The sequence below is a fragment of the Coregonus clupeaformis genome, unplaced genomic scaffold, assembly GCF_020615455.1.
Source record: "Coregonus clupeaformis isolate EN_2021a unplaced genomic scaffold, ASM2061545v1 scaf0076, whole genome shotgun sequence".
Classification (NCBI taxonomy): domain Eukaryota; kingdom Metazoa; phylum Chordata; class Actinopteri; order Salmoniformes; family Salmonidae; genus Coregonus; species Coregonus clupeaformis.
In genome coordinates this window covers 29,668-43,448 of record NW_025533531.1, presented here as the reverse complement: position 1 = coordinate 43,448, position 13,781 = coordinate 29,668, and the positions used below count along the sequence as shown (strand labels likewise).

The 13,781-nt window shown below is 45.1% G+C and overlaps 1 protein-coding gene across 1 annotated transcript; it reads right to left on the bottom strand.

The window, feature by feature from the left end:
- Positions 1-1,038: 1,038 nt before the first annotated feature.
- Positions 1,039-3,987, bottom strand: zgc:64002 (uncharacterized protein LOC393330 homolog). The gene is made up of 3 exons (XM_041869215.2): positions 3,765-3,987; positions 1,851-2,058; positions 1,039-1,526 (listed from the first exon to the last, which is right to left on the bottom strand). Exons 1-3 carry the CDS (start codon positions 3,904-3,906, stop codon positions 1,103-1,105), a joined length of 774 nt encoding a protein of 257 aa, XP_041725149.1. The 5' UTR covers positions 3,907-3,987; the 3' UTR covers positions 1,039-1,102.
- Between the last annotated feature and the right edge of the window lie 9,794 nt (positions 3,988-13,781).

Sequence of the window (13,781 nt, the reverse complement as noted above, 5' to 3'; positions counted from 1 at the left end):
ATGTTTACTGTTAATATTTATTGTTTATTTCACTTTTGTTTATTATCTACTTCACATGCTTTGGCAATGTTAACACACGTTTCCCATGCCAATAAAGCCCTTAAAATTGAATTGAGACACACAGCTGGGTAAACAAAGAGAGACTTCTATGTTTCTGGAGAACGCGAATAGGAGGAGGAGGAGGAGGAGGAGGAGGAGGAGGAAGACGAGGAGGAGGAGGAGGAGGAGGAGGAGGAGGAAGACGAGGAGGAGGAGGAGGAGGAGGAGGAGGAGGAAGACGAGGAGGAGGAGGAAGACGAGGAGGAGGAGGAGGAGGAGGAGGAAGACGAGGAGGAGGAGGAGGAGGAGGAGGAGGAAGAGGAGGAAGACGAGGAGGAGGAGGAGGAGGAGGAGGAGGAGGAGGAGGAAGAGGAGGAGGAGGAGGAGGAGGAGGAGGAGGAGGAGGAGGAGGAAGATGAGGAGGAGGAGAAGGAGGAGGAGGAGGAGGAGGAGGAGGAGGAGGAGGAGGAGGAGGAGGAGGAGGAGGAGGAAGATGTGGAGGAGGAGGAGGAGGAGGAGGAGGAGGAGGAAGAGGAGGAAGAGGAGAAATCATACTGATCCCTCCACCATCACATGAGCCTTCTGATTTGTTTTAATCAAAGTGGTCTCTGTGGTCATCTACCAGACATTTATCTGACAGGAAAAGGACCATTAGGGACCGAGTGTGGCAGGCTGTATCTTCGTCCCAAATGGCAGCCTATTCCTTATGTAGTGCACTACTTTTGACCAGGGTTATTTGGGATGCAGAGTGAATGTTCCTGCCTGACATCCTATCGATGCCTATCTCTCCCTGTCCCTTAAAAGGAGAGATAATAATCCATTCCAAACACGCAACCACAGGGTGGAAACAGACAGTCCAAAACACTGATCATAGTTCTTACATAAACATGCGAGCTGTGAAATGTGAGCGCAAACAGACTGGTTGGCTCCAGGCTACTCTAAAAATGTATCAAATAAAAACTACACAGAGAATCAATTAAAATCAAACCAGATACTGTCGCAAAACACAAACAGAGTTGTATTTATTATAATATGAATGATTAATCAGTTAGTTTATGACCGATCAGTGTTTGATGGCGATGAGGTGGAAGGAGGCTGCGTAGTCACACTTGCGGTTGCTGTCCCTGTCCTCAGCCTGCTGCAGAGTAAACTCCTCCACACACATCCCCAGCCTTGACAGCGTCTCAGTGATGAACTCCTCACTCAGGTTGACACAGTCAAACCTCTGCTCTCCCACCGTGTAGTAGGTCTCATCCAGGTCGCCGATCAGAACCAGGACCCCTCCAGACCTCAGCAGGCCCACCATGGAGGACAGCGAACGGTGGTAGGACTCGCGGTCCTTACACGCTGCCTCCAGGCACAGCGAGGAAAGGACGCAGTCCGCCGGTGGAACCGTGACAGGGTGGAATGGGTTCTCCAGGCAGATGTCGCACTTTAGAACCTGTTTAACCCTCTGACGGAGAGTGTCTGTGACGATCGCTGGGGTTCTGGGGAGGGAGGTTGTGAGAGACAGAAGGAGAATGTGTTTTTTTTTTATAAGTAAATACAATACAGTGATTACAAGAAAGAATTTAAGCGAATGGAAGGAAAGAAGGACGCCTACATTTACAAAAAGAAATGTAACCATAGTTGAAACCATATAAGCTCACTTCTAACCCATATCTGAACTGTAAAAAAAAAAAAGTCAACTTTACAGTAAGTTTCTTTGGAATTCATGGTAACATACTGTACCATTTTTTTACAGTAAATTTCAGGTAACTAGCTGGCAGTAAGTTATTGTAAAAAACAACAGGATTAGTCTATTACCGCACCTTTTCCTCTCCAGATCACAGACGTACTGGAGGTGAGTGTTCCAGTCGAAACATCCCTCCTCTGCTCTCAGCCACCTCTCGATCTCCCTCCTGTTGCTGTCCACGTAGTCCGACACCACAATCTCATCGTAGTACTCACAGGCGCTGATCAGAGTGTGGATGGTTGGCCCTGTTCCCACCTCTACCAGCCTCTGGCCCCTGTACTTCCCTGAGGAGAGGAACAACACAGTATCCTTTCATTCATTCATTCTAAGTTGATGTTTATTTAACCGTCCATTACATACAGTGCATTCGGGAAAGTATTCAGACCCTTTCCCTTTTTCCACATTTTTTTATGTTACAGCCTTATTATGGATTAAATAAAAACGTTTCCTCATCAATCTACACACAATACTCCATAATATCAATGCGAACACAGGTTTTTAGACATTTTTGCAAATGTATAAAAAAAAAAAAAAAAATACCTTAAGTATTCAGACACTTTGCTATGAGACTCGAAATTGAGCTCAGGTGCATCCTGTTACCATTGATCATCCTTGAGTTTTCTACAACTTGATTGGACATGATTTGGAAAGTCACACACCGGTCTATTATAGGTCCCACAGTTGACAGTGCATGTCAGAGCAAAAACCAAGCCATGAGGTCGAGGGAATTGTCCGTAGAGCTCAGAGACAGGATTGTGTCGAGGCACAGATCTGGGGAAGGGTACCAAAAAATGGTACCCTTCCACTTGCCTGCCGCTTAAAGGTGGGGGGCGCGGACCGGTCATAGAGCCCATAGAGTTAAAGTTGGTGGACTGTAACCTGTAAAATCCATAGATTTAGGAGGTCTTCTAGTGGCCGTTAGCTGTAAAAATCCATAGATTAGCCGCACTGTTATATAAGCCGCAGGGTCGAAAAATGGGAAAAAAGGCGCGGCTAATAGTCTGAAAATTACGGTAGTCAGGATTGAGGGAAAGATGAACGGAGCAAAGTACAGAGAGATCCTTGATGAAAACCTGCTCCAGAGCGCTCAGGACCTCAGACTGGGGCGAAGGTTCACCTTCCAACAGGACAACGACTCTAAGCACACAGCCAAGACAACGCAGGAGTGGCTTCAGGACAAGTCTCTGAATGTCCTTGAGTGGCCCAGCCAGAGTCTGGACTTGAACACGATCGAACATCTCTGGAGAGACCTGAAAATAGCTGTGCAGTGACGATCCCCATCCAACCTGACAGAGCTTGAGAGGATCTACAGAGAAGAATGGGAGAAACTCCCCACATATAGGTGTGCCAATATTGTAGCGTCATACCCAAGAAGACTGGAGGCTGTAATCGCTGCCAAAGGTGCTTCAACAAAGTACTGAGTAAAGGGTCTGAATACTTATGGAAATGTTATATTTCAGTTATTTATTTATTTATACATTTACAAATAAATCTAAAAACCTGTTTTCACTTTGTCATTATGGGGTATTATGAGTAGATTGATGAGGGGGGGAAAACAATTTAATCCATTTTAGAATAAGGCTGTAACATAACAAAATGTGGAAAAAGGTCAAGGGGTCGGAATAGTTTCCGAATGCACTGTACATACTGGTACACCGGATAGATTCCTTTCAAGGTCTCAGATCAAGACATATTGTTGTTACCCAACAGTGTGACACCAATGACCTTATCAATACACCTACACACTCCAATGACCTTATCAATACACCTACACACTCCAATGACCTTATCAATACACTTAGACACACCAGTGACCTTATCAATACACTTAGACACACCAATGACCTTATCAATACACTTAGACACACCAATGACCTTATCAATACACCTAGACACACCAATGACCTTATCAATACACCTACACACACCAATGAAGTTACATACTATTGGAATCAATGACACAGAGCGGCCTACTGTTCCTGTTGTCTACCTGTTGAGAAGGTCTTGCTAAGCTGACAGAGGACGAAGGAGACGAAGCGGCTGTTGTCTTTCTGGCCCGGGACAGCAGCAAACTGGTAGCAGTAGTTGAAGTAGGTCTTTGGGTCAAACTTTGCCTGGTGGCACTCTCCCATGGCGGTGTGGTAGGGTGTGGTGGGTGTTCAGGTGTTCAGGTGTGTGGCTCAGGAGTTCTGGTGTGTGTTCAGGTGTTCTGGTGGGTGTTCAGGTGTTCAGGTGTGTGGCTCAGGTGTTCTGGTGGGTGTTCAGGTGTTCAGGTGTGTGGCTCAGGTGTTCTGGTGGGTGTTCAGGTGATCAGGTGTTTGACTCAGGTGTTCTCGTGGTTGTTCAGGTGTTCAGGTGTTTAGGCGTGTGACTCAGGTGTTCTGGTGGTTGTTCAGGTGTTCTGGTGGGTGTTCAGGTGTTCAGGTGTTTAGGCGTGTGACTCAGGTGTTCTGGTGGTTGTTCAGGTGTTCTGGTGGGTGTTCAGGTGTTCAGGTGTTTAGGCGTGTGACTCAGGTGTTCTGGTGGTTGTTCAGGTGTTCTGGTGGGTGTTCAGGTGTTCAGGTGTTTAGGCGTGTGAGTCAGGTGTTCTGGTGGTTGTTCAGGTGTTCAGGTGGGTGTTCAGCAGTTCTGGTGGTTGTTCAGGTGTTCAGGTGGGTGTTCTGGAGTTCTGGTGGTTGTTCAGGTGTTCAGGTGTTCAGGTGTTCAGGTGTTCAGGTGTTCAGGTGTGTGACTCAGATTGTGGTGGGAGAGGTGCAGTACCTGTGAGAGAGGGGGGGAAATAATAGGTAAGATAGTGAGGACTATACCCCAGCCCTATAGTACTATACCCCAGCCCTATACTACTATACCCCAGCCCTGTAGTACTATACCCCAGCCCTATAGTACTATACCCCAGCCCTATAGTACTATACCCCAGCCCTATAGTACTATACCCCAGCCCTATAGTACTATCCCCCAGCCCTGTAGTACTATACCCCAGCCCCTATAGTACTATACCCCAGCCCTGTAGTACTATACCCAGCCCTATAGTACTATACCCCAGCCCTATAGTACTATACCCCAGCCCTATAGTACTATACCCCAGCCCTATAGTACTATACCCCAGCCCTATAGTACTATACCCCAGCCCTATAGTACTATACCCCAGCCCTATAGTACTATACCCCAGCCCTATAGTACTATACCCCAGCCCTGTAGTACTATACCCCAGCCCTATAGTACTATACCCCAGCCCTATAGTACTATACCCCAGCCCTATAGTACTATACCCAGCCCTATAGTACTATACCCCAGCCCTATAGTACTATACCCCAGCCCTATAGTACTATACCCCAGCCCTATAGTACTATACCCCAGCCCTATAGTACTATACCCCAGCCCTATAGTACTATACCCAGCCCTATAGTACTATACCCCAGCCCTATAGTACTATACCCCAGCCCTATAGTACTATACCCCCAGCCCTATAGTACTATACCCCAGCCCTATAGTACTATACCCCAGCCCTATAGTACTATACCCCAGCCCTATAGTACTATACCCCAGCCCTATAGTACTATACCCCAGCCCTATAGTACTATACCCCAGCCCTATAGTACTATACCCCAGCCCTATAGTACTATACCCCAGCCCTATAGTACTATACCCCAGCCCTATAGTACTATACCCCAGCCCTATAGTACTATACCCCAGCCCTATAGTACTATACCCCAGCCCTATAGTACTATACCCCAGCCCTATAGTACTATACCCCAGCCCTATAGTACTATACCCCAGCCCTATAGTACTATACCCCAGCCCTATAGTACTATACCCCAGCCCTATAGTACTATACCCCAGCCCCTATAGTACTATACCCCAGCCCTATAGTACTATACCCCAGCCCTATAGTACTATACCCCAGCCCTATAGTACTATACCCCAGCCCTATAGTACTATACCCCCAGCCCTATAGTACTATACCCCAGCCCTATAGTACTATACCCCAGCCCTATAGTACTATACCCCAGCCCTATAGTACTATACCCCAGCCCTATAGTACTATACCCCAGCCCTATAGTACTATACCCCAGCCCTATAGTACTATACCCCAGCCCTATAGTACTATACCCCAGCCCTATAGTACTATACCCAGCCCTATAGTACTATACCCCAGCCCTATAGTACTATACCCCAGCCCTATAGTACTATACCCAGCCCTATAGTACTATACCCCAGCCCTATAGTACTATACCCAGCCCTATACTATGCACCTATAGTACTATACCCCAGCCCTATAGTACTATACCCCAGCCCCTATAGTACTATACCCCCAGCCCTATAGTACTATACCCCAGCCCTATAGTACTATACCCCAGCCCTATAGTACTATACCCCAGCCCTATAGTACTATACCTTAGTACTATACCCCAGCCCTATAGTACTATACCCCAGCCCTATAGTACTATACCCCAGCCCTATAGTACTATACCCCAGCCCTATAGTACTATACCCCAGCCCTATAGTACTATACCCCAGCCCTATAGTACTATACCCCAGCCCTATAGTACTATACCCCAGCCCTATAGTACTATACCCCAGCCCTATAGTACTATACCCCAGCCCTATAGTACTATACCCCAGCCCTATAGTACTATACCCCAGCCCTATAGTACTATACCCCGAGCCCTATAGTACTATACCCCAGCCCTATAGTACTATACCCCAGCCCTATAGTACTATACCCCAGCCCTATAGTACTATACCCCAGCCCTATAGTACTATACCCCAGCCCTATAGTACTATACCCCAGCCCTATAGTACTATACCCCAGCCCTATAGTACTATACCCCAGCCCTATAGTACTATACCCCAGCCCTATAGTACTATACCCCAGCCCTATAGTACTATACCCCAGCCCTATAGTACTATACCCCAGCCCTATAGTACTATACCCCAGCCCTATAGTACTATACCCCAGCCCTATAGTACTATACCCCCAGCCCTATAGTACTATACCCCAGCCCTATAGTACTATACCCCAGCCCTATAGTACTATACCCAGCCCTATAGTACTATACCCCAGCCCTATAGTACTATACCCAGCCCTATAGTACTATACCCCAGCCCTATAGTACTATACCCCAGCCCCTATAGTACTATACCCCAGCCCTATAGTACTATACTCAGCCCTATAGTACTATACCCCAGCCCTATAGTACTATACCCCAGCCCTATAGTACTATACCCCAGCCCTATAGTTCTATACCACAGCCCTATAGTTCTATACCCCAGCCCTATAGTACTATACCCCAGCCCTATAGTACTATACCCCAGCCCTATAGTACTATACACCAGCCCTATAGTACTATACCCCAGCCCTATAGTACTATACCCCAGCCCTATAGTACTATACCCCAGCCCTGTAGAACTATACCCCAGCCCTACAGTACTATACCCCAGCCCTATAGTACTATACCCCAGCCCTATAGTACTATACCCCAGCCCTATAGTACTATACCCCAGCCCTATAGTACTATACCCCAGCCCTATAGTACTATACCCCAGCCCTACAGTACTATACCCCAGCCCTATAGTACTATACCCCAGCCCTATAGTACTATACCCCAGCCCTATAGTACTATACCCCAGCCCTATAGTACTATACCCCAGCCCTATAGTACTATACCCCAGCCCTATAGTACTATACCCCAGCCCTATAGTACTATACCCCAGCCCTATAGTACTATACCCCCAGCCCTATAGTACTATACCCCAGCCCTATAGTACTATACCCCAGCCCTATAGTACTATACCCCAGCCCTACAGTACTATACCCCAGCCCTATAGTACTATACCCCAGCCCTATAGTACTATACCCCAGCCCTATAGTACTATACCCCAGCCCTACAGTACTATACCCCAGCCCTATAGTACTATACCCCAGCCCTATAGTACTATACCCAGCCCTATAGTACTATACCCCAGCCCCTATAGTACTCTACCCCCAGCCCTATAGTACTATACCCCAGCCCTATAGTACTATACCCCAGCCCTATAGTACTATACCCCAGCCCTATAGTACTATACCCCAGCCCTATAGTACTATACCCCAGCCCTATAGTACTATACCCCAGCCCTATAGTACTATACCCCAGCCCTATAGTACTATACCCCAGCCCTATAGTACTATACCCCAGCCCTATAGTACTATACCCCAGCCCTATAGTACTATACCCCAGCCCTATAGTACTATACCCCTATAGTACTATACCCCAGCCCTATAGTACTATACCCCAGCCCTATAGTACTATACCCCAGCCCTATAGTACTATACCCCAGCCCTATAGTACTATACCCCAGCCCTATAGTACTATACCCCAGCCCTATAGTACTATACCCCAGCCCTATAGTACTATACCCCTATAGTACTATACCCCAGCCCTATAGTACTATACCCCAGCCCTGTAGTACCATACCCCAGCCCTATAGTACTATACCCCAGCCCTATAGTACTATACCCCAGCCCTATAGTACTATACCCAGCCCTATAGTACTATACCCCAGCCCTATAGTACTATACCCCAGCCCTATAGTACTATACCCCCAGCCCTATAGTACTATACCCCAGCCCTATAGTACTATACCCCAGCCCTATAGTACTATACCCCAGCCCTATAGTACTATACCCCAGCCCTATAGTACTATACCCCAGCCCTATAGTATTATACCCCAGCCCCTGTAGTACTATACTCAGCCCTATAGTACTATAGCCCAGCCCTATAGTACTATACCCCAGCCCTATAGTACTATACCCCAGCCCTATAGTACTATACCCCAGCCATATAGTACTATACCCCAGCCCTATAGTACTATACCCCAGCCCTGTAGTACTATACCCCAGCCCTATAGTACTATACCCAGCCCTATAGTACTATACCCCAGCCCTATAGTACTATACCCCAGCCCTATAGTACTATACCCCAGCCCTATAGTACTATACCCCAGCCCTATAGTACTATACCCCAGCCCTATAGTACTATAGCCCAGCCCTATAGTACTATACCCCAGCCCTATAGTACTATACCCCAGCCATATAGTACTATACCCCAGCCCTATAGTACTATACCCCAGCCCTATAGTACTATACCCCAGCCCTATAGTACTATACCCCAGCCCTATAGTACTATACCCCAGCCCTACAGTACTATAGCCCATTGTGCAGAAACATCAATCTCCCTGACACCAGGACGCCCTGGGTTGCTGTCTAAAGCCCCTGCTGTGTGTGTGTGTGTGTGTGTGTGTGTGTGTGTGTGTGTGTGTGTGTGTGTGTGTGTGTGTGTGTGTGTGTGTGTGTGTGCGTGCATGTGCGTGTGCGTGTGCGTGTGTGTAAGGCCTCTCTCCTTCAGCTTACAGACTGATATCTGACCAGCCTATGGAGTAGTACAGACCTATAGCATACAGACTGATATCTACATATATATAGTGGAGTACTATTAGATCTCATTGGCTGTTTCTAATTGAAAGCCAAATGTTGTTTTGGACCTGTCAGACACTCACACTTTTAAAGACATCACTTCAGAGAAACAGAAAGCTGACTGTGTGAAAGCAGGGCAAATATACTGCCACCTCCTGGACTGGAGTTTGAATATCACCAAGAACGATGTTATACTGCCACCTCCCGGACTGGAGTTTGAATATCACCAAGAACGATGTTATACTGCCACCTGCTGGACAGGAGTTTGCAACCTAAGACAACTTTTTGAATAAAGTATTTTGAGGGACACTTTCTCCCCGACACAAATCTACATACATACAATACCTAACTCCAGCCAAATACAACTGTTTCATTTAATTGAAATAGCCATGGTGAAGTTATTTAAAGTGGCAATCAGCAGTTGAAACAATAACAAAGCGATCTCACCACCACTGTTTTGGTAAAAAGCTGGGGGATGGGGCTAATAAATGTAAATACTCTCAAATTCAAAGACAATCAATGCAAGGACTGACCAGCCATTATATTAAATGGATGTTTGTAATTTGTTCTAGTTTTAAGCAGGTTTTGAGGCTATACAGTCTTTACTTAGTTTACAAAACATGGTCGTAAAACAAGCTTATCATTTAGATTCTGATGAGGTTAACAGTTTAACTAAGCTCATAAGGCATTTCTAAGTTATATTCTTCAATAATCAATGGGTACATATCATTAATTTATAAGTCCAAAAATTGATGTAGCAACTACTGATTTCCCCTTTAGGAGTTTCCTATCTATGTCAGACCTGTTGGTCACCTGAGGGTAGAGAGTGGTATCAACAATGGCAACATGCAGAGAGAGAGATATGTGATGTTAACATTTATGACAGCAGGCGTAGTAACAATAAAATAATAATATGCCATTTAGCAGACGCTTTGATCCAAAGCGACTTACAGTCATGCGTGCATACATTTTTGTGTATGGGTGGTCCCGGGGATCGAACCCACTACCTTGGCGTTACAAGCGCCGTGCTCTACCAGCTGAGCTACAGAGGACCACCGTAGGACAGAGAGATAGCATAGCGCTATTGTGTATTACATGAAAACCCATACTGTCCCCTGACAGATCTTCTCAACTCCGTGCAGTTTTTTCGTTGACACTATTGCTCATCTTAATACGTCTAGGAACGTATTATAGGTGGTCTTTCTTACTCCATGCTGACCGCAATGCAGCCTGCTAAAGGGTAAGGGGTATATTAATAAACGCCAGCTGGCGGGCTACGGAATGTATTTTGGGGAGTTCTGTAGAAGCAGCAGCAGGGGCAAGCGCGCCTGACTACTTTCATTCACTCACTGGCTACAGAAATAAATCATTTAGTAATGCTATTATAAATGTAAGAAAAAGTTCAACTACAGATAGGAAACTTTGAAACAAGGCAAGTGCAGCTTGATGGCGGACAGTAGCCGAGCTCGCCAAACGTCATAGCAGCGCACCACCAGCCAGCAGTGTGAAATGCGACGGTTATATGTAATAATAATAATATGCCATTTAGCAGACGCTTTTATCCAAAGCGACTTACAGTCATGCGTGCATACATTTTTGTGTATGGGTGGTCCCGGGGATCGAACCCACTACCTTGGCGTTACAAGCGCCGTGCTCTACCAGCTGAGCTACAGAGTCACTTTTAAATCACATTTACAAGAGAGAAGACATTGAACAAACAGTTAACCGCCCAAATTGATAGTAGTTCATAATAACAACTGTTTAAATTCAATACTGTGGCATGTCGGAGTACAGCATGACAGACGGAGTGACGGGGTACTTACAGGCGGATCCGATGAGCGTGCGTGACATCCAACAAGAGTCCTGTGGCAACCCTTATGGAATTATCCTGCTGAACTGGAATCCCACATTGTGTGTGTGTGTGTGTGTGTGTGTGTGTGTGTGTGTGTGTGCATGTGCCAGATCAACACTAGAACATATAAAGAACAAGAACATAGTTTATAAACTAAAAAAAAAATACATAAACACAGTTTATCCACCATATGTTTGTTTTTTATTAACATTTAAAAAGGAAAAACCACACACTTCTCTTGCCCGTATCAGTTTGTTTATTTAAGCTTACGTCATAATCAATCAAATGATTTCCCATGCACCAGAGGTATCTTATGAAGCAGGTTTCTGAAGTTAGCAAGGTAACTTGGGTCAACTGTGAGTTCAACTTGGGATAACCAGTCATATGAAAGTGGCTCACCTTTTAGCCAGGTACATTTCTATGGCAACGAATCCATGCTGCCATATAGTGGGGGAGCAGCGCTCCCTCATTATTTTCAATTTGAGAATACACCGAGCTGGTAAAAATATTTCTGGGAAAAGTCTTTAAAAAATAATTCTACATCAATTCTATTTAATTACCACTCAAATTAAATGAAAACAGGTAAATGGTGGTTTATTTAAATGAAAACAGGTAAATGGTGGTTTCTTTCCTGTCTTCTCTCTCTCTGAATGTGGGGCAAATTATGAATAACTACAGGCATGTGTGCAGAGGGCCACTGACACGAACACTTTGAGCCAAATCGATGTAACAACAAAGCAACTGACAGAAAACTCCACCAGGGGGCGCTAAAACGCCTCATCCCAGTTTGTTGTGGACTTGGGGCTCAACTTCCTCAACTGTCCCAAGTGCTTGGCTTACAGAAATGTACACTTAAAAGAAAAAAATGCTGGGTCAATAATGACCCAATTTTGGTAATTTTCACCCATCAGTGTTGGGTTATGTGAATGACCCAACACCTTGGGTTACTTGACATACCCCAACATGTGGATATTTTTGACCCAGCAGTAGGTTATTTATTTCTTTATTGCTGGGTTATCGTTATTTAGATTGACCTTCTCTCTATTACAGAATCTGCTAATTTTCTAAAGGTACAAATACTTCTAACAATAACAATCAATGTTACAACGTTACTACAGTCTATGAAATTCCTTAAAATGGCATATGGCCAACCATGAGAAATTGGAGATAAAATACAAAATGTTTATTTTAAGATATTAATTTCAGTTACAAAATGAAGTCATGCAAAAGATAAACAACAAATAAGGAACACACAAATAAACTAAAACTTTAGAAGCACAATCTATCATTTTAAACTGACAGCAGCCCTATCGATTAAAGCTGAGGAACGGGTCTAAAGAAAAGTAAACCCTTTACCCTCTACTCCTCAACCCCAACCCCAATCAGGTATCAATTTTCAATATGAATTCATGTAAAACAACAACAATGAAACAATTCTTTGTGCTCCAGAGCCTGCCCATTCATGATGGTGAATGCCAGGGGAGTAGAGGAGATTGTAACAGAGAGTCAGAACGAAGGGCTCGGGTCTCTTGTTCTTTTGGTCGCCTGGCGGAGATATTCAGCCATATTGGTTCCAGCCTGGGGATTAGAGAATATGATTATAAAATATTGAACAACAATCAAGACACTCATCACACAAATTGTGGCCTTTTCCTATTGCTCAGAACATGCTATATTTTTTACATTTCAGTCATTTAGCAGACGCTCTTATCCAGAGCGACTTACAGTTAGTGAGTGCATACATTTTTCATACTGGCCCCCCGTGGGAACGAACCCACAACCCTGGCGTTGAAACGCCATGCTCTACCAACTGGGCTACAGGGGACCCTCTATACTCCTATACAGTCTACTGCTGTGTGCAGGACGTTAATCGTTGAGTTGAGTGAAGCCACTTTGTGGTTTACGGCAGGAAGAGTCCTGCTGCAGTGGAAGTACTGTTACTTCAATGACATTTTACTCAAGTAGAGAAATTGCTGACTTTGAAAAATACGAAACATTTACAAGTACTTGGAAAAGCTCCTCAGTTACAGTAACGAGATAATTGAGTTACCTCCCATCTCTGGTTTACAGTATTACATATTACATATTAAATAGTATTCAACATTCCACATGCATACTTACAAAATGACTTTCGGGCCTCATCACTGCTTGGGCGGGCAGTCTTCTTTTCCAACTCGTTACACCGGCGGAAACAGTCTCAGGACCATGTCGTCTTTAACATCCGGGGGACAAAGACATAACAAGGTTTTTTTTAGGGGACAGTCAAAATGGATAAACGTGGATCGACATTTGATAAACTACTTTCATTTCAATATGTAGCTACTTGCATTCGGTACACTGGTGGTAGGCGAAGCACTGTCAGGGCCATGCAGCCCCTAGTATCTGGCCAGTGGAGGACGAAGACATAACTTTAACAGAGTTTAAGTGGAGGGTGTCAGGGGGGCATCCAAAGTGTTTGAATGGGGTATTTCCACTGCTATTACACATTGAATAATAATAATAATAATAATATGCCATTTAGCAGATGCTTTTATCCAAAGCGACTTACAGTCATGTGTGCATACATTTTTACGTATGGGTGGTCCCGGGGATCAAACCCACCACCCTGGCGTTACAAGCGCCGTGCTCTACCAGCTGAGCTACAGATTTATTGCATTTATTGAACAACCAGCAGAGGTAGCCCTTAGCCTATTCCTTCA

Coding starts and splice junctions, on each gene's coding strand:
- zgc:64002 (XM_041869215.2), bottom strand. CDS start 3,906: ATGGGAGAGTGCCACCAGGCAAAGTTTGACCCAAAGACCTACTTCAAC. Junction 2,059..3,764: donor TAGCAAGACCTTCTCAACAG/GTAGACAACAGG, acceptor TCCTCTCCTCAG/GGAAGTACAGGGGCCAGAGG. Junction 1,527..1,850: donor TGTGATCTGGAGAGGAAAAG/GTGCGGTAATAG, acceptor CTCCCTCCCCAG/AACCCCAGCGATCGTCACAG.